Source organism: Mchenga conophoros, linkage group LG19 (genome assembly GCF_057382185.1).
Source record: "Mchenga conophoros isolate Kocher_MC1m ecotype Shallow Benthic linkage group LG19, M_conophoros_male_GT1.1, whole genome shotgun sequence".
Classification (NCBI taxonomy): domain Eukaryota; kingdom Metazoa; phylum Chordata; class Actinopteri; order Cichliformes; family Cichlidae; genus Mchenga; species Mchenga conophoros.
This window is the reverse complement of record NC_140544.1, coordinates 15,203,936-15,224,117: the sequence shown is the minus strand read 5'-3', so window position 1 is coordinate 15,224,117 and position 20,182 is coordinate 15,203,936. Positions and strand designations below refer to the sequence as shown.

The 20,182-nt window shown below is 40.6% G+C and overlaps 3 protein-coding genes and 1 long non-coding RNA gene across 4 annotated transcripts; 3 read left to right on the top strand and 1 right to left on the bottom strand.

The window, feature by feature from the left end:
• The first annotated feature begins 1,346 nt into the window (after positions 1-1,346).
• Positions 1,347-4,297, top strand: LOC146551928 (uncharacterized). The gene is made up of 3 exons (XM_085258281.1): positions 1,347-2,052; positions 2,910-3,556; positions 4,280-4,297. The coding sequence occupies exons 1-3, from the start codon at positions 1,347-1,349 to the stop codon at positions 4,295-4,297; spliced, it is 1,371 nt and encodes a 456-aa protein (XP_085114407.1).
• Positions 4,298-7,151: 2,854 nt separating this feature from the next.
• LOC146551927 (uncharacterized) lies at positions 7,152-10,728 on the bottom strand. The gene is made up of 2 exons (XR_014889870.1): positions 9,771-10,728; positions 7,152-7,514 (listed from the first exon to the last, which is right to left on the bottom strand). It is a non-coding gene; the product is annotated as an uncharacterized LOC146551927 (long non-coding RNA).
• On the top strand, positions 10,593-18,776 carry calm1a (calmodulin 1a). The gene is made up of 6 exons (XM_085256250.1): positions 10,593-10,814; positions 16,321-16,351; positions 16,446-16,589; positions 16,699-16,805; positions 17,483-17,618; positions 17,731-18,776. Exons 1-6 carry the CDS (start codon positions 10,608-10,610, stop codon positions 17,757-17,759), a joined length of 654 nt encoding a protein of 217 aa, XP_085112376.1. The 5' UTR covers positions 10,593-10,607; the 3' UTR covers positions 17,760-18,776.
• LOC146551926 (uncharacterized) lies at positions 10,824-16,312 on the top strand. Its single transcript, XM_085256251.1, has one exon. The coding sequence runs from the start codon at positions 15,213-15,215 to the stop codon at positions 15,813-15,815; it is 603 nt and encodes a 200-aa protein (XP_085112377.1). The 5' UTR covers positions 10,824-15,212; the 3' UTR covers positions 15,816-16,312.
• Positions 18,777-20,182: the final 1,406 nt, after the last annotated feature.

The window sequence follows — 20,182 nt, the reverse complement described above, 5'->3', positions numbered from 1 at the left end:
CTCTTAGCGTGGACCCTCATTTATAAACACAACTTCTCACCTCACAAATAGCTTATCTGGAACAACAGAGATATTTTATATAAAAATAAATCACTTTTCCTGGAAACTTGGGTCCAGAATGGGATCCTATTGGTGGCTCAGCTGGTTAGTAAAGAGGGAAAACTACTTGCTTACAACGACTTTATTGCACTATATCATTTTCCAATCAGTGTTCAGGAATTCTCAATGGTGCTTGGTGCCATACCCTCAGGGTCTTTAATGTTATATAAAAACACTGACAGCTCAATATCTACCTCAGTCACTCTCCCTGATCCAGCTGAGTCACCAATAGGAAAAATCTGCTTTTCACAGGAACTTGGTAACAGCAATAAGAGAATATGTAGTTTATTCCAAGAAGATATCGTCTCTCTCCCATATATAACATCTTATTGGAACCGATATGTTCCAGATATCAAGTGGAAGACAGTCTGGATGGTCCCCCATAAATATTTGATTGTAAATAAGGTGAAAGAAGTCTCATTTAAAATTCTACATAAATGTTATCCAGCCAGTCACTACATGGTAAAATTTAAAAGGGACATAACTACTAATTGTACTTTCTGTGGGGATCATCCAGAAACTGTGACACATCTTTTTTGGTACTGTTCTTTTACACAGAGATTCTGGAAGGAATTTAGCAGGTTTGTTATTGTCCATATTTTAAGGAAGTTTTCTTTACGTTGGGAAAATGTTTTATTCTGTTTCTTTAAGTTCCCCAAGAAGTATGAGAAATGTTTTTTATGATAAAGTTGTTAATACTTTTAGCTAAATTTTTTATCCATAAATGTAAATTTACTAACAAAACACCATATTTCTGTCATTATTTTAAGGATGTGGAAATGTACATACAATCAATATCAGACTCCACCAACGAAAAGGCTCTCAAAACAATATATGTATGTGAATCTTTGCGTGTATTCTTATAATTGTTACCTTTTTCTTTTACCCTTGGCTTTTTGTGTTCATGTTCGGTTGTTTTGTATACTTCATCTGTTCGTATGTTGTATACTCATTGTTTGTTAAATAAAGTTAAAAAGAAAAAGAGCTTAACGCGTTTGCGCATGCGCGAATTCTCGTGCATTTGAACGACTTAAGTCATAGAAGATTTTGATGTGTTATGTCAAAGAAGTCCTTTAATGTGGTTTTCCTTTGATCCGGGAGTCCTTAAATAGGAGCCAAGTCAAAACGTTATCACTACCAGAGACCCCCTCGACAGTAGTTACATGTCAAACTTACCACGCTCTTTCAATTCAGAAAGTTTAGCATTTCAGGAAGATTTTCACAGAGAGAATCCGTGTGAAATAACAATGTCTGCAACACAAGATTATAATACTCAAACCCCACTGGTCGTATCACCAGATGAGCTGTTACCGATTATCAATAACGCCTTCAACACGCTCTCTGATGCACAGTGGACTTTAATAGAAAATGGAGCTTGGGATTCTGATATTCAAGCAGTTTTGGCTGATATGATTTCTGAAATCATACAGATCACCTCAGCCAACATTTTGAGACGTGCTCTTCCCGTCATTCAGAGCGATGCATCTGCAGAAATAGAAACAAATCCATCATTTTGTGACTCCATCTCAATCACTATTGCAAACCTGCTCAACATCCCAAAGCAGATATGTGACAGTGCTAAAAAGCTGACAAAGATGGTTGAGGAGGAGATTTCAAATAAGGTCAAATTGATAGTCACCCTGGTCAGAGAGCACTTCAATTTACCATCAGACCCCGCTGTTTACGTCAGTGGGGCAATTCGTAATATTAGAAAACTGCGTGTCATGGTTTCCCATGCTCTCTCATGCTTGAAAAGATATGCAAGTAAACTGAAATGCCCGTGCATGGGAAAGGAAAGCGATTCAAGTAAGTCTGAGTCCAGCAAAGATAGCATTGAGTCCAGCATCTCAGTCAAATCAGCCACCCAGGAGGTTAGTGAGATTCTGACCAATTGGTGTCAAGATTCAGATTTTACAGATGATGAATTATCGGATGATGACAGAGATATGGAAAGTGAGCCACCCGCTAAAATAGAGCAACTTTCAGAAAAGAAAGAAAGTTCAGAAAGTGGGGAATGTGCAGAAGCTGAAAGGCAGGCAGAAAGTATTCCACCTGAGTAGAAAAAATTGCAGCTGACATTGTCAATATTGTACTTGACAATCTCCAGTGCACTGACACTGATTATTCTTGTCACAGTGAGAAATGTACCTCACCCAAATCTGGATTCAACGGGGGAATCATCTTTGATAAAGTGAGAGAGTTTTTTACCTCACGTGCTCCTTCCGCACCGCAAAAATCACGCAAACTGCATTTTTCCAAGATTGCAGGAAAACATTTTGAAAAGATGAAAGGGGAGCTGAAAACAACAGCAAAGAAGAGCAAAGACTATTTTATTAGTCTGTCAAAGGTAACCCACTCCCCTGAAACTGAGAGAATAGGTTCCCATGACAGTATGAGTGTCAGCCTCCCAGGTTCAGCATGCGAAACTCCTCGTTCAAATTCTAGCATGTCTGTCCGTGCCCCTTCTAGAAGCTCATCTACTCTGGGAAACATGATAAAATCTGCTACTCCAACTAGCTTTAATGTCATCAAATCTGAACTTAGTGACATATACAGCGAGTTCACAAAGGAGAAAGAACATGGCATTATCCAAGAAAGGCTCGAAAACATTAACATAAGCGAGAAAGTGAAGAATTTCTCGAGAGAATTGACAGAGAAACTGTACGACCATTTAGTGATAAGTCGTGTATACCAAATTCCCACAATTGTTATGGGTAGAAGTCTATCAGACTCCGTCATCTCCAGGACACCACAGCAAGTAGCTGAATCGAGAGTTTTCTTTTCTCCTGAAGTCCTCTATGTAATCATAGAAGACGCAGTTGGAAAGTTTTTGCAAAATATTCTGCTTTTGGTTGATGATGAAACAATAGATGAAATTGTTCAGAGCGAAAAAGTGTCTGATGCTGTTGAAGAGATCCAAAAGGTCATTGCAAAGGGACAGAAACGGGCAAGAGACACAGAATCAGACTATTCTCAGAAAAGTGGCAGAGAATCTAAAAAACCCTGTCCTTCTAGACCAGCGTCTCTGGAAAAGCAGGTCAAGTCACCAGAGAAACGCTCAACATCCTCTTGTTCAAGTTCAACACCAGTTCTCGAGAGGATGGAGGAGGAAATGTCTGGAAAGTCAGAGGACAGATTCTCAGAGGACATACCCTCGGAAATGTCTGAGGAGCAAACCTCAGAAAAGTTAGAGGAAAAACTGTCTGAAATGTCTAAAGAGAAACCCTCAGAAAAGTTAGAGGAAAAGCTCTCAGAATTGTCAGTGTCATCTCAGGCAGCAGCCGAGTACCTTGCCATGTGTCTAATAGCTAGACTCATGGCTCAGTACAAAAAGAGCCTAAAAAAGCCTCTGCTTTCATTAGCTAACAAAAACTTAGAAGACATTATTGAACATGTCAAGAACTTGGTGCAACCTGAAATCAGCATTGAGGAGTCTATAACAAATCTGGACAAGAATGTGAGTCAATTGACCAAAAAATTGTTTAAAGGACTCATCAAGGAGTTTGGCTCCACAGAACAGGTCATGAATGCTGCTTGGGCAGGTGATAGTTCATTTGATGAGGCTATTTTGAAGCATTTGAAAATCAATTTGGGTGTCCTCACAAGTCCTCCACAAAAGTCCAAAATTGCCAGGTTCTTTGGAGCAGTGGGAAGAGCTATTATGTATCCCTTCAGATGCTGTTTTAAGGGCAGCGATGACTAAAGACCTTGACTTTTCCACTGCCTTGCTTCTCTCAAAATCTTGAAGCAGAAATTATCCAAAAACTGGTCTTGATGCATTTTCAATCATCCAGGAAAGTAAATCTCCAAAAGTTGATTCTGTTCATCTGGACGTAGCGTTTTGTGGGAGAAACGTTTTGTCACTCATCCAAGTTAATTTGCACTATCATGAAATTAAAAAAAAAGAAATCAAAATTAAAAACAAGGTGACTTTTGTTGTCTTTTCTTGATGTCAACCACAAATTAAAAAAGTGTAGCATATGTGTACTCTGGTCATCAGTACTTGTATTTTAATGTATTACAGTATAATTTGATATAGTGATCATTCTGTGTCAAAACCAAACCTTCTGCTCAACTGTTCACAGTAGAAAAGTTTAACGTTTATAATGATTGCTGTAAATTTTAGCGTCATATATCAGATAATTTCTGTTTTTAACTACCCTCATGTGTGGCTCTCCAGCCCATGAGACAGGCATAGTCTCCACCTTCCTGGTTGTGGGATTTCTCCAGTGGTGTAAGTGCTGCGGCACAGTCTGTTGTCACTCTGATGTGGCGCTTTTGGCAAAGGTTCAGTGATGTAACCCATCTCTGACGCTCCCTCATATGCAGTCCACCTAGTGGCATGATTGCCAATAAAGATGCCATTAACCCCAGCATCTGCAGGCATTGTCTGAATGTTGCCCAGGGCATCTTTTACAGTCCCTTGGCAACATGCCTGGTGTTTCTTTTTTAATAAGATCATCAATCTTCAGGTGGTCAAGCAGATCTGGCGTCTCTTTGGAAGGACAATCACACATTAGTGTCAGATTCACTTGCAGGTGTTTGTAGGAGGTGACCACTATCCTGTAATGGACTGATACATAGAACTGAGTATAGAGGAGTGTGATACAGGGTGTGTGCAGAAATGGTGTTTAAAGTCTGTAGATTGGGAGACATATATTTCCATTTTGGGGTCTAAATTTCTAGAAAGCAAGCAGGCTGTGCTGAACATGATCATTAAATACTGTCAGCCGCATAACTTTATAGAAGATGAGGGGTTCAGAAGCTGCTTCACCTCCTTGACCTTCCCTTTCAGAAAGGTATGAGAAAGAGATGTAAAGTGTGTATAACCACTTTCACCTTGGTCCCAACATATTACAAAAACGTCACATTTTTAATAAAAATTGTGTAAACTGTGCCTTTACCCCTCACTTACAAGTACACAACCACTCCCACTGTCACAAGCATGTATTTTTCCCAACAAAACTCACTTTTATTTCACTTTTTTTTTACTTACATTTCTTTGCAACAAAGATTTCTGTAAAATCTACATTTGACATACTTTTACAGTTAGCTGTTTCAGTCTCTCCATACTTTTTTATCCGATCTTTCTTTGCAAGCTCCTTTGAATCCGAGCTGCATGGGATTGTTTTTAATATCCAGCAGATGTCGCTATTGAGCAGCACACTAACACAGTGTCGACACAGTAAGGTTTCATACACTCCATGAGACGTCATCTACCCATTACTACTCTTGCAGGGTAACACAGTTTATGAGCATAAGGAAACAAAATGATGATCTCCTTTAGGATTTTCTGGCAGAGAGCAGAATTCATGACTCCATCAATTAAGTTGTTCAGTTGTTCAGGTCCTGAACCATTTAAGTAGCCTCAGACCACTGAACTATCCCCACGATGTTTGACTGTTGCTGTGTTCTTGTGATAAAATGTTTTGTTAGATTTGTGTCTGATGTAATGAGATTCAACCATTCCAAAAACCTCAGATTTTACCAAATATCTTCCCCAAAGTCTCGTACATTTTGAAGATCTTTTTGGGCAAATGTGAGATGAATTTTTGTCTTCTTTTTGGTCAGCACTGCTTTTTGCCATGAAACTCCCCCATTAGATGTTCTTCAGATTTTACTATGGGTTCTTCTGTGACCACCTGGATTAGCTGTCCATGTTGGAGTAATTTTGGTGGACCGGACACTTCTGGGAAGGTTCACCACGGTCCCAAGTTTTCTCCATTTGTGGACAAAAACATCCCACTGAAGTTTTCTAGTCTTCTTCTCTATATTATTTATTGGGGGTTGGCAAACAGCAAAATGTTGCATTACCGCCACCATTTGGTGTGGAGCGTGGACCAAAATGTAAAAAAAAAAGAAAAGAAAGAAAAAGTAAAAAAAATAATAAAAATATATATATAAAAAAAACATTTAAAAAATCGATAATTCAAATCCCCCCCAAACAAATTAGTCTGCCTTAAAAAAAAAAGGCCTGATAACTTTCACTTTTCAACTTCTTACAAAATAAATCAACTAAGTCCAGTTTCACTTTCATATCACCAAGGTTTTTGATCAGTTGTCTTCTTTTGGCATCATGTTTCTGACAGTGCATTAAAACATGCTCTATTGTTTCTTCTTCTCTATATGCTGAGTGACTGTCTTGAATTCGAGTCTGAGCATATCGCAGATCTTAGTGGTCTTGCATCTTCAATCCACTGGACAGCTAACAGTATTGAAACTATACACTGATAGTCCGTCACTGATCCTTTTCCTTACTTTGACATTAAACTCAGGAACAATAAATACTGTCCCGCTTTGGTTGGATGAATTCCTTGACGCATCTGTGTAGATTTTGACATAACTTGTATGTCTGCATTGTATGCGAGTTTAATATAAAACCCCTATTCTTGTTCTTTTTGTCCAATAGTTTGAAATCTGCTACAGCATCAGGGAGTATCCATTGTGGTATTACAGGTAATGGTAGAGATTGATTCATGCTGATGTTGTTCAGATTAAGTTCAGCTGCTTCCTGCCTCACTGTTCACCCAAAGCTCTTCAATTCTCTTTTCTCTTTTTCCCAGCAGGGTTGGAGAATAGTTTTTGTTGAAAGATCTTGACCATGTCCCAGTAGTTCAGTATTAACTGCTCTCTTCTGATTTCTAATGGCATTTCTACCTTTAAAACGACTCCAACAGCAGCAGTAAACGCACCTGTGCAGAGTCTTAGCCCCTGATATTGGGGCTAAGATACTATCTATGATACTATCTAACTTATGAAGACTTGTTCCGGCGTTTGCTGGAGTCCAAAAATTTTTAGACTTTATAAACTTTATAACTATTTCCAGACTGATAGATGTATGTTACTTGGTTTCTTTAAAATGTGACATGATGATAAATATATGGGAAAGTGACACCAATACATATTTTTGACATCTTTAGTCTACTTCTCTTGAGTGTGGTTCGTAAAATTTAACTTGTGTTGTTAATCACAGTTAATTCATGATTTAAAAGCAGGGGGCAATTAGTTTTTCAAACAGAGTCAGAAAACAAACAAAACATTCATGCAGACAGTTTTAACTTTCAGGTGGATATCAGTTTTATTCTATTACTCAACAATTGTACAACAAACTTTGTTACAAATACATTTAAAAGTGCAATTTTAAATAAAAAGAGGATAACACGTCTTAATTTCTGCTTGCCACACACCTGTAAACTACCTGGCACATCTTACCCGCCTTCCGGTCTGTCTACAACTGCGGTGGAGACGCGTTGTGGTTTGACGCATTGCAGATCCCCTCCTGCCAATCAGCAGCCTCCTTACAGCATGCAGCACATTGCGGGTCCGCGCTGTCCAATCAGAATCCGGCTCTCAAAATCAAAACTGCAACTGTACCCAGTGCCGTCAGCCGCGCTGTTTAGAGCGTATCCTTCCGCCTGTATAAAAGATCGTTACACAAAGTAGTCCGTCAGTTTCTGCGCGGCCGCGCTAGCGTGTTAGTGTCGCGTTATTGAGGTCATAATAATTATTGATATTGATATATTTTTTTATATTTTTAATTGTCATGAAACATAATGACGCCAATGGATCGCCAGATGACATTAATTTTGCCTTAAATGTAAATATATATAAAAGAGAAACCACCTTGAGATTGAACGGACGCCATAAAGAGAGGTTTTTATTTAATTGGAGAGTGGACAGGTGCTGACAGGTAACAGCACTCTATTTAAAATGATACTTTATCATGGATACTTAGACTGGATAAGGTTTAATAGAGAGTTTCTCAAAGCCAAAAATGTAGGCTGGCAGCTCCTAAATTATGTGATGAAAATGTAAGTATATTATTTCTGCATATACATAACCTGCAGTACTATTCCTAATCACTTTAATATGTGTTAATGTGACCAATAAATACAGAGCAATCCAAAACCATATGTAGAAATCATTCCAGTGGCTTCAGCATAAAAGGAAAAAACTAATGTTTTAAGCCTTTTTTACATTTTGAAAACAGCAAACCATATTCAGAAAGCTCCTCTCATTATTCTCGCGACAGATGACATTTGAAATGTCTGGGCTGACTCACCAACTGATGCCTCAACCTAATGGGACTGTCGATGCTCTTAAACAGTCAAATTGTACAGAGTGAAACTGCAAGTTTTGTGCAGTGGGCAGACTAATGTTTAAAGCCAAACGATATAAGATCCACATATTCACGTAACCAGCTGTTGGAAAATTAAGTAAGCGCCATTGTTCCATCTAACCCTAAAGTAAATACAGAAAATAATTAATGGCCATAAACAACACCAAAACACATACCATGCTATGCTTGTGAGCAATGTTATTTTGTAATTTTTTTTAAACTGCAATTAAAAAAATAATAATTAAACCTTAACCTGTATTTGGTGGCGATGGCAAAAAGTGGGCAGGTAACATGCTGATTTAAATGTTTTTAGTATTACAGCAATAACTAATGGGAGGAAAGTGAAGCTTGACTGACACATGAGGCCAGTCCTGCTGGTTTCACTAGTTAACATTAACCTCACCATGTGTAATTAATTACATTTAATTAATTAGATCCCAAATTAAGACTTGATGGTCTGTATTGTGCGGTAAATATGTTTATTTCTCCTCTAAACTTGGTAATCTGAACATGCTAGTGTGTTGAAATCAGACGTGACACCCGAGCGGTAGATATGAGTGTAAACCAGGTACACTGCAAACTCATGTTGTGGATAATCATCCTGGTAATCTTTAAAGTTTCCAAAATCTTTTTTTTTTTTTCATTGTGACCTGAAAAAAGCAACTGAGGCCATGAAGATGTTTCTAACTTTTCCAGTAGGTGACCATTGCAAAATGTTTAAGGCATTTTGGCACTGCCTTTGCTAATGTCCATGAGAATGTACTGCATAATCCTCCTTTCAGAGTAACCAAACTTTACAAAAATTGACCAAACGTTTTATTAGTGATGACCCGAAATGGGATATTAAGTCAATCACAGGTATCCCGCCCTGGTGGCCAGTATAATGAAAGAATGGTTTTGGGGGACTTCATGAGAACACCACTTTGCAGAGCCGGAAGCTACATCTATCTATGTTTACCATTTCTTTTCAGGCTGTAGCATTTTTCCCCCCCTATTTCCTGGAGCGTGATCTTTTGTCACACAATAAGAAATGTGGTGTGAGAGCAGCATATGAGTGGTTGTGGTTTAACAGGTAGAGTGGGTCATCCACCATGATGTAAGCTCAGTGCTATGATCCCCCGACTCCACCACATTGTCAAAAATGGTGAAATAACATACCATGTCCAGGTGATGGATACTTAAAGCTCAACATTTCCTGCAACTAGGGTGACCAGGTGTCCCACTTAAAAAATTTAAAGCCTAAAGCATATTTGTCATTCACATTCATGTTTTAAATACATAAAAAAAAAGTCCTTATAGTCATTTAAAAAGCAACATTTTATGTTATTCCTACATTTAAATTTTGAAACTCAAGCAGCAAATGTTCTGCAAAAGCACATTTACATTGACAGTGAAGTTATAGTTCTCCAGAGTTTCTGAAGATCTTTCTTGTTTTCTTTGGACATTGGCTGTTTGTACCCGACCATTTTCAAAATAACATATTTTACTTGTTTATCAAGCCACTCAATACTGAGCAGTGAATCATTCAAGGATGAAAAGGCACCTCACTCACAGGATGAACCAGACCAGTGTTGTGTCTACAGATCATTTGTATCTTTAGGCATCTCAGCATTGTGGTTCCTTAGAAAATAATGAGAGAATGGGACAAGTCAAAGACAAGAGAAGAAGTGCCGACCTTAAAAAATATCTACAGCAGATGAACCATATCCAAGAGTCAAGTATTTAAGAAACAGGGGAACAAAAAATCCAGTAAAGACCTAACACAGGACCTGAGAGATGCATCTGGAGCTTCAGTAGATCCATCTCCTGTTCATTAAAGCGTTATCAGAAACGGTCTCTGTGGAAGATTGGCTGTCAAGAAGTTATTCTTAATGAAGAGAAACAGAACAAAATTACACAACTGGTCTTTTGGAGTGTTTGTCAATATATACAGAATAGAGAGTACAACAGTGAGTGTCTACCCCCCATCAGCAAACATTTAGCGACCTTGGGAAGGAAAAACTCCCTTTCAACAGGAAGAAACCACTAGCAGAACCATGCTCAGGGAGGGGCAGCCATCTGCCATGACTGGCTAGTGGCAAATGGAGGAAGACAGGACAAGACTTGTGTACTATATTTTTGTGCATATTTGCACATGTTTCATTACATTTCCGAAGCCGTTTCCTATTTTCCTGGCAAAATAAAAAGAAACGAAGCCTGGACCTCTTGTATCACATCCTTTCCTAAAGTATATGTACTCCCAACACCACCAACCTACCCAAGCATTGTAATAATATAGACCTTACCATTCAATTGAAAAACAGTTCCACTTTGATTTCCTTCCTGATTTCTAACTAAGTGCGGTTATTCCAACTCCTAACTTCTCTGGATTTAAATTAAAAATGACAAGATGGTGCGTATGAACGCGTGCAGCGAGCGCGGGAGCCATACTCACTGGTCTTTGCGGAGGAATACCGTGAGAGCTGTGCGGCGGTGCTTTGTCCTGCGTACCCGCCCCCAAGCAGCAGCCAGCCCTCCTGCTCTGTGGCGACCGTCCATTTCCCTCTGTTCCCCCGTAGCGTTAGCAGACCCGCTGTTGGAACTCCGCACAGACATGGTGAGTATTTTAACCAGCCGTGCCTTGAGATGTGTGTGGATTTAAGCTGTGTGAACTTGACTGGAAGCCAGATGCGGGGTTGAAATATCTCCGTAGTAGAGCGCTCAGGGACGAATGTTAATACTGTGGCGGTACTAGACAGAGACTCTGCGGGCGGAGCAGTTTATTACCACCGCGGCTTTTTCCTCCCCCCCTCTTTAAGAGCCCACTCTGTGAAATTGCAGCAGATTTTGGTGCCGTAAGCACCTTCACAAACTGAGAACTGAGAGGTAGTACTCGTTACAGGTGGCCACAGTTGGTAGTTGTGGTGGAGCTTTTGGCTGGTTAGCATCACAGCTAACAGTGATCCCCTCGCCGATAGTCTGATTTTCCGGTGGTTTCTTTTCTTCTGTTTTTTAGTAAGGATGGCTAATTTTCTCAGGAGGAGAGTTGCCTCTCTCTGCTGATTATTCTGAGACATGGAGCTGTAAAATAAAGGTGCACATCTGCCCTTCATGTTCAGACCATTTATGTAAGGGTGCATATTATCATAGGCGTTAGCTTAACAGTTGTAGATAAGAGCTGTCAAAGTCCAACGTGCAACCATTGTAAAAGCCGCTGATAGTCCTAATTAGGCCAGAGGTTATGGTGTACATACATGCATACGCTTTGCGTAGAATAAAACGTGTTTGACCTGTTTTGACGTCACATTTTTAAGTACAGATTGATGATCCTAGATGAAAAGTCTGATCTGCAGTGGATGCACACTGCAATCACCATGTTACACTATTTATACTATTTAAACACGCACATACACCACTGTTCCTGGGTTGTGTGTCCATGAATGCACTGTGCCAGTCTCCAGGGGAGTGGTAGCATCCCACCCAGGTTTGTCGTTTATAGCTTGTGGAGGGAGTTGCTTGCGTTTACACATTCGGGACCCTATTGTTAAGTATAAAAATTGATCCTTTTGTAGTTCATATTTTTGTTCAGTGTGTATTTGATGTCATGTTTTTAAAAAACATTTACTGAAAAAACATTTTTGGTTAAAGCACATAAATGCACCTAAACCTCTCTGCGTGGCTTTTAGTGTTGTAACTTGCCTGGTTATGTTTTTACTGCATACCCTAACCAAATACCCCTTATTACCTAAACCTAACAGAGTTCTCTTTGGTGTCATAACTTCACCAGGTGGTTTTTAAGAGTGCCATAACCTAACTGGTAACTAACCAGGTACTACTACCTGACCTTAAAACAGTACCTTAACCTAACCAGGTAGTCTGATGATACTTAATAACATATTTAAAATAAAACTGTAAACATTTCTTTCTTTTATGACTCTGGCTGTAGTTTCTAGTGTGAATCTTTACATATCGGTCCGATCAGGTAAAATTATGTCTACAAATAAGATTAAGGTGTGGAACTTCCCAGTGTAAAGTCTATAATAAAGCTAGCATGTGTCTAGGCTTCAAAGAGAGGAAGTCAAATACATGCAACCATAAACTGCTGCCTAAAAATATAAATATGCATGATATAATTATGTGAGGGGCAAAAAACAAAAAAACAAAAAACCCCAGACTCTTAACAGTAGTGCAAACAGCAGTCCCAGGTAATTAAAGTTCCACTTTACCTGTTGTAGCAGCTTTTGTCCTGGTTAGCACTGCAGCAGGGAAGTCAAACTCATTACACATCGACTGGGAGAGGTTTATGCCCTACTTGAGTGGGCCGGTTTTGAGTGTTTCTTGGCCTTACGTTTCATATTTCTGTTCTGCAGTAGCACATTTAAAGTTAGTGTTAGATAATTGTTGTTGGAGCTTCTCTTATTTGAATTTTTTTGGATTGGCTACAGGGCTCTGAACTTGGCTTTTTTTTTTTTTTTCTGTAGGAATAAGCAGAAAAACAACTCCTTACAGAAGGGGAGCGTTTGATTTTTCAGCTTGTTTTTATTAGGGCTGCATAATGGATTAATTAGTAGTGTTTGTTTTTTTAAAAAAAAGTGTTTTGACACAGGAGATGTAAAGCTCTGTATCTGTGTGTGTATTTACTGTATTAGACATATAGAGAAACAAGCGTGCAGATGTTGACTGGCGTTCTTCAGCCTGTAGATCAGAATATAGTTTACTCTGGCTGTTCTTCATAATGTTTATTTTTGTCATTGTGAGATCATGTCCAAAAACATTAGTCATCTGAGAGATGCCTGCATCTGAAAAGGAACACAAACCAACAGCCTTCAGGTTCAAGGTGCACACCTGTTATTTCAAGCTGCCCACCTGGCGCTGATCAACCCTCTAAGAAAGAATTTGAGGGGGGAAATCGCTTCAGGTCCTGAATGGTTCAAGTTAGTCGAATGACCCCCAGTGAAGACTGTTGGCTTTATCTTAGATTTGACATTGTTAATGTTTGTTTCAGTCTTGCTTCTGATTGGTTGATGTAATTCAAGCTCCAGAGTTTGTACTTTAATTATCTAGTCCCCGCACCTAATAATGACCTCTAAAAGCTGCTTTACAAGGCCATTTCCTGCGGGGGAAATTACCCTGTGGTTAGTTTGTGGTTGCTATAGCTACGTACGTGAGAAAGTTGACACAGGAAGTAGGCTGAAGCTGTACTTCCTTGTACTTCCTTACATATGCAGGATTCGTTTAAAAGCAGACAGACTTGTCTTGCGTGACATGTCCATCATGAGTTCACTTTAACTGTCAAAGTACAGGGAACAGAAGCTGTTGTGTTCGGCTTTAATCAAAGCCATCTGCACGGAGTTTAATTTTACATTTCAGAATAATACCCATGGGTGCTGTAGAAGGAAATCATAGAGCCCTCATACTTGACGCGGCTCTATTGCCAGGCGCCTTGAGAGGAATTTGGCCTGGATATTAGAGGTGTTAGCAGCTTGTTAACCATCGCTCGGCCTGACACAGATCAGTGCCGTCATTAGTGTCCGCCTTTCCCTTGGGTCACATGAGTACACAGCATATTTTGATTCAGATATCAGGTAATTGATCATTTTACCATTTTAGTTTCAGTTTCAGGTTTGGCTTCCGGCAGTTTTTATTATTAAAACAGGATCATGTAGATAGTGCTGTTAATGTGCCCGACCTCTCGCTTTCCCTTTGAGCATATCCACAAAGTTCAAGGAAATCTACTTTATTAAAAAATAGATTTCTAATTAGTTAACCAGTCTGCAATTGTGCTAAATAATTAGGGCCGTAATATCATGATAATATTTTTGTATTTCTATAGCTTTTATCTAAACTACCATTTCTTCCCATGAACACAATAAAGTTCATCCAAAAACAAATATAAAGATGATAAGATCTTTCACGAGCAAAGCAATGATGAGGTCAGGCTTGATATTGTCTTCCCAGTGAGGATTATAGCTTATTAACCCAATACCTGTATCATATTAATGGAATGGAAAACTAAACAAATGAACAGGATGCATGTCCTATTGTTGTTCCCCCTTTGCAAGCTACATGTTCATTGTAGAAGACGTAGTAATCAATTACAGGCACTCTTATCGTTATTTATGACCCTTGTGATTCAAAAGTGCAACTGAATTCCCTAAAGCTGCATAGATTTTGATAGTTTTGGCACCTTAGACAGTTTTTGTAGTAAATTTAATCTAGAAACAAACTGAAAATTAAAAAAAACAAACATCTGCATTGAGGAGAAGGTGTAAGTTTGGCCTGCTTTGGGGACAAATTAGTAAGTGGAGAAAGGGGAACTTCCCGAGGGGTCCACCTGGTGTGAACCATGATGCTTTGCAGGAGGTCAGATGACTAGCCAACCGATCCTCCCTGGGAGCTGCAAATGTAGCAGTGAGATGACAGGTGACAGATTAGCATATACATGTGGAGACGCACACACACACTGAACTCTCATGACCTCCCCCCTGGTCTGGACCCCGTTACTCTCACACACCTAATGTCAATTTTACTGATAAGTTTCACTGACCTCCTCCAGCCTCGATTTCTTTGTTCCGCTGCTCTTCATGTGTTGAGCCTCCGCAGGAGGTTTTGAATGTCCATGTGTCGGGGAGGCTGAAACACTGCTAAGAGAGGGGTTCTCCAAAGTTGTTGGAGGCAGTTGAAGCCAGGGTAGAACAGTGCCTGGTCACTTGGATAGAAAGCTTGGCTGAGAGACTGACACACAGGAAAACGTCAACAGGTGGAGCAACTTTTCCATCAACCTGGCTGGTCAGTGCCAATCTGCTGACTCTTTCTGCTCTGGGGAAAACTTCTGTCATCCACCTACACTGGAATGACTGAAAGACGAGACGACTGATGCATCCGTCTGCCCATCCAGGACAACTAAAAACATCTTTTAGCATCTTATAATCCATGTTCCTGAATATGTAACTATTCAGAAACATGGCAAAGTCTCCTCCTTCCATCCTTTCTGCCAATCAGAAGCGACGGATAGATGTCTAACCATTTTTTTCATCCACCCATTCCTCCCAGTTCCTGCCCTTCCTGCTATCACCCACTCGTCATGCTGCCCAAGAAAATCGCCGTCTACCCAGCAGAAGACGAGCTGGTGAGCTTGTCCACCGTTTATGACCTCCTGGACGAACAGCAGCACTACTATAAAGAGCTGATCCAGCAGCAGGAGAGGAGCTACAGGGCCTTCCTGCAGATGCTGATGGACTCGTCATCAAGCCGCATGGATGGCCTTGTCAGAGAGATGCAGGACCTGAGGAACTGCCTGCAGAGAACCAAAGCCGAGCTGGCTGAAGTAAAAAAGCAGGGCGTCCAGACCAGCAAGCAGGCTGAGTGCCTGGCTGAGGGCTTGGTGATGGTGCGGGGAGCGCTCGATGGGCTGACCATAAAAACTGGAGGAGGAGGTGGTGGTGGAGCAGGAAGAGGTGTGGATCTGAAGCAGCGCAGAGGGCCTGGAGGGTTAAGACTGGATGGAGGAATAGGAGGTGGAGGCAGGGATGTGAAAAAAACAGAACCAAAAGCAGCGAAGCTGGTGGCAGACCTAACAGATATCCACTTTGATGATATAAAGGTTGGATTCAAGTAATGAGATCCCTGATTAATCCCCGCATTTGCTTCCTAATGTCATTATCAAAAGCCTTGAAGCCTTGTCAGTGTTTTTGTTGATGTTGTGAGGAGTTTGTCTTTCTTTCTCTCTTTCAAAGTAACATAATCCTGGAGTTTTAAAATGAGCCTTTCGAAATAAGGAAATTTTAGATCATTAAATGACAGTAAAAGCAGTAAGCTATGGTAAACTGTGAAGATGATGACCGAAGATGAAGAGTTCTGTCAGGCAAAGCTTGCATGTCACAAGTCGACCACAACAAAGTGCTTACAGAAGCAGTTCTCACCACTGTTTGTGATGCCTGATGAGGCAGGATCTGATTAATCTCAATTTAAAAGATAATCAAGTCTCATTAAAAGAAAAAAAAATGCTTAGTTTGTTGAACCAAAACGATTGTATTGGATTTCTTTTTTTTTTTTCTTAATCAATCTTGGTAATAACATAGCATATTAATTCACTCTTTGGTGTTTTTGTTTTGTTTTTTTAGGCTGACCAACTAACAGAAGAGCAGATTGCTGGTAAGGTGATGCCATAAAACACTTCTAATTTTATTCGCGTCTTTACAGCTGCAGTGTAAATGTCCTTTCTTCTTCTCTTCGTTTGCCTGTTCAGAGTTCAAGGAGGCTTTCTCCCTGTTCGATAAAGACGGAGATGGTACCATTACCACGAAGGAGCTGGGCACTGTCATGAGGTCACTGGGTCAAAACCCGACCGAGGCAGAACTCCAGGATATGATCAACGAGGTGGATGCTGATGGTACGCTGCTGTCCTCCCTCGACACGGGGGAAGGATTCATCTGTCTAACTTGTCTTTTTTTAAATAACCCTTTTATCAATGATGAGTCATATTTACCTCCTACTCCTAGGCAACGGGACCATCGACTTCCCCGAGTTCCTGACAATGATGGCGAGGAAGATGAAGGACACTGACAGTGAGGAGGAGATCAGGGAGGCATTCAGAGTCTTTGATAAGGTGGGCCTGGTTTAAGTGTTTTTCATACATATTTTGACGTATGAATGCTGCAGTCAGTATAACAGCTGCGTCAAGGCACTTTGCAAGGTATCAGAACACTCCAACAATCGGTGGCACTCGCGGTCTAATTTCTGATGGTTGGAAATTTATGAAAGATGGCATACTATGCTGCTTTTCCTAGCCATTTCCAGTCACTGGAAACAAGAGAAATTGCGTAGGTCTTTATAGACGTCCTGTTGATAAGAAAAGTAGAAAAGAGCTGGTAAATTCTTGTGGGAAAAAAAACTTCCATACGAGCCCTCGGTGTGTTCTCAGCACTCGTCCCGATGCATTTGAAGCATTTAAACGACTCGACTTAAGTCTGTGTGGGGAAACTGACTCGCCTCATGTCATATTCAAAGCAGGAAGTCAGAAATAGGAATGAAGGAAGTGGCCAGTCAGTTTTCAAAATAAAATTCCCTTTTCATAACAACACTTCTGATATGAAGCCACAGCTCCTCACTGTAAATGACTCTTAACTAATCCAGCGTGCTCCTCGTTGGAGGATGTGGTGAAGAGTAAAACGGGATCTTTTTTTGGATTTGACCTCCTGCCTCACAAATCCAGAGTAGATATGCGGAGAAACACTGAAATGGCATGCGTGTTGGTCTGATCACTTTTCCCCATCTCTTTGTCAGGATGGAAATGGCTACATCAGTGCAGCAGAGCTGCGTCATGTGATGACTAACCTGGGAGAGAAGCTGACAGACGAGGAAGTAGACGAGATGATCAGGGAAGCAGACATCGACGGGGACGGACAGGTCAACTACGAAGGTGAGCTTGGTCATGAGTGTTATTAGAAGCTCCAGAGCTCTGATTGGTCCTGAGGCTTGCTGTGTTATAATTCCTGATGGCTTTTCTTTCTCCGCCTCTTCGTTCTCCACAGAATTTGTCCAGATGATGACCGCCAAGTGAACTGGGCTCGCGTTAAAGACAAAGAATCTGTCAAAAGTTTCACTTACCTCTTATTGCAAAAATCTACATTTAATCATACTGTTCTGTATCAACAACTTAAACTGAATGTTCAAAATCTCAGATCTGTCCATATTAAACAAGTTCACAAAAAGGAAAAAAAACAAAAACTAACTGAATCTGCATGTACTGGCTTGTACCCCCACCTCTCCGTCCCACTCCCCTCTCCCATCTCAGCGCCGAGCTGCCCAATCAGATCTCAACTCAACAGCCGAGCGGTCGCCGCGCAGCTGGCTTCCTGACGTCACTGCGATGTTTCGGGACGGCCGATCGCCTTTCTTCCTCGACTTCCTGTCTTCTTTCATTTCTGTTCTTCATGCATGAGGCTTTTCGTGGGTTAGCGTCGAGAGCACAGCAGGAGAAAGCAGTCGGTGGTCCTCAGGTCGGCCTAGGAGGTGTTGGTTAGCTGAGCGAAGGAAGAAGCTTTCACAGTTTGCTTACCTGAGTGAAGTCAGATATTTTTAAGAAAAGCATAAAAATAGAATAAATAAGAAGTCATTTTAGATCTTGTGTTTCGGGCATGTCACTTTTCCTTCGTGTGTTCACCTTTTGTTCAAGGCAGGGTGACGATTTTGAGCCATGTTGGGCGGCGAGTGTGTCGTAGGGTTTCAGGGCGGTTGGTTAAAGATGATCGACATACACAAGCAGCTTTTGACGCAACATTGAGTAAACAAATGGTTTTAGATTAACAGGAAGTGATGAAAGAATAAAATGTCATTGCCTCAAATGCTGTGTGTGTACACAAGTTCACTTTAGTGGGGACGGGGGTCGGTGCTTTGCGGTGTTTCTATCTTCTGTTTGTGCGTGCGTGTGCGTGCGTGTGTGTGTGGGTGTGTGTATGGGTGCGGCGAGGCCCGGCCCAGTCCAGCTGTTCTGTTTGGTTCAGTTGATCTGCATTCCAAGATGTACATGCTCGTCTTTACATTTTGTTTTTCCAATAAAAACACAAACATGAACTGAGATGCCACTTTGTGTGTGTGGGTTTTTTTGTTTTGTTTTTTTTAAAAGCTGACTTGTGTGTTTTCCTGCAACTCTGTGGGGGACGTACTGCTTTAAAATGACTCATTGGTGATCGGTGTGATGTCTTACTGTGAGCACAGACTCTGAAACCCACCTAACATATTTTGGGATGAGATTAACAAAAACTACTTTCTGCGAAAGCACAAGACTGTGATAAAAGGATGCAACCATGGACTGTATAAAAAAAGATGGTGTTTGGGAGCCATATATCGATAACAGGGTGGGTTTATCAACTTACACTTCCATTATTGGCTAGAAAGTCACGTCAGCTGTTGGCTTCAGTTTGTGATGTTTTGTTTCAGTCTTACTTCACTGACTCGTTAGTAAACCCACATTCATTTATTGCCAGACCATTGAAGGTAAATAAAGTCTAAGAAAATCAACTGTTAATGAATGTATATTTTACAAATCCACTAGTGAACCATCCATTCAGTCATCTACCAGTTCTTTGGGCCAGGTCCTACTTCCCTCAGCTGATCCAGGGGAATACAGAGGTGTTTCCAGGCTAGCTGACACATGTTATCTCTCCAGTTTGTCCAGGGTCCATCCCGGTGCCAGCTCTGATATGAGGACTACCAAATGTTTGAGGGCTAATACCCTCCATCTCACTCTAAGGGATGGAGGGTATTAGCCCTGACCAAAACATTTGTGTTTATTTTTACCATAACTGATCAATTCTGGGTACTATAGGGAGATTTTATTTGCCATTTCCAATCTAAATGCTTCATAGGGCACTGTCACTCCTTTTTAGTAACTCAGATTAGCAGATGGCACCATAGGCTATAGACTAGGCACAAGGCAAGACCATAGATACTCATGTTAAAATCCCCAACTTAGGAGCAGAAATAATCATATAAATAACAGTTCTGACCTCTATGTATGAGCAAATCACAGCACCGCCTGATGTGCCTGGCAAAAATGTGTTTTGTTTTTTTGGTAATGACAGAGTAGTTGTGATCAGCTGGCCACGATAATCCTGTAAATGTAGCAGAAATTTAAGAAAACAAACAAAATCAAAAATGGGAACTAAATGATTAAACCTCCATCTGAGGGGTAGGTGAGTAAAATCTTCGTCTTCTGCAGTACCCCCATATAAGTAAATCCCTCAGACACTCGCTCCTCACTACATTCTTCTGGCTGTCAGGTGAAAGGCTGAAATATTTATGAGAGCAATCTGGAGCCAGCAGAGCTGAAGGCGAGGGGAGAATCTTCTGCACTGGAAAGCCCGTTATTAATGCTGGAGTGGCAGCTCACTAATAGCAAGCAAAGAGCAGCAAGATGTATTAATACACTTCAGACTGTTACATAACTCCAGCTACTAACTCTGTGTGTGACAGAGGATACAT

What these genes read in the sequence shown, in the direction of transcription:
- LOC146551928 (XM_085258281.1), top strand. Translation starts at nt 1,347, where the DNA reads ATGTCTGCAACACAAGATTATAATACTCAAACCCCACTGGTCGTATCA. An exon ending in TGATGACAGAGATATGGAAA is followed by an intron (nt 2,053 to 2,909) that starts GTGAGCCACCCG and finishes ATGTAATCATAG; the next exon opens with AAGACGCAGTTGGAAAGTTT.
- LOC146551926 (XM_085256251.1), top strand. Translation starts at nt 15,213, where the DNA reads ATGTCTAACCATTTTTTTCATCCACCCATTCCTCCCAGTTCCTGCCCT.
- calm1a (XM_085256250.1), top strand. Translation starts at nt 10,608, where the DNA reads ATGGTGCGTATGAACGCGTGCAGCGAGCGCGGGAGCCATACTCACTGG. An exon ending in CATTCAGAGTCTTTGATAAG is followed by an intron (nt 16,806 to 17,482) that starts GTGGGCCTGGTT and finishes TCTCTTTGTCAG; the next exon opens with GATGGAAATGGCTACATCAG. An exon ending in CGGACAGGTCAACTACGAAG is followed by an intron (nt 17,619 to 17,730) that starts GTGAGCTTGGTC and finishes CGTTCTCCACAG; the next exon opens with AATTTGTCCAGATGATGACC.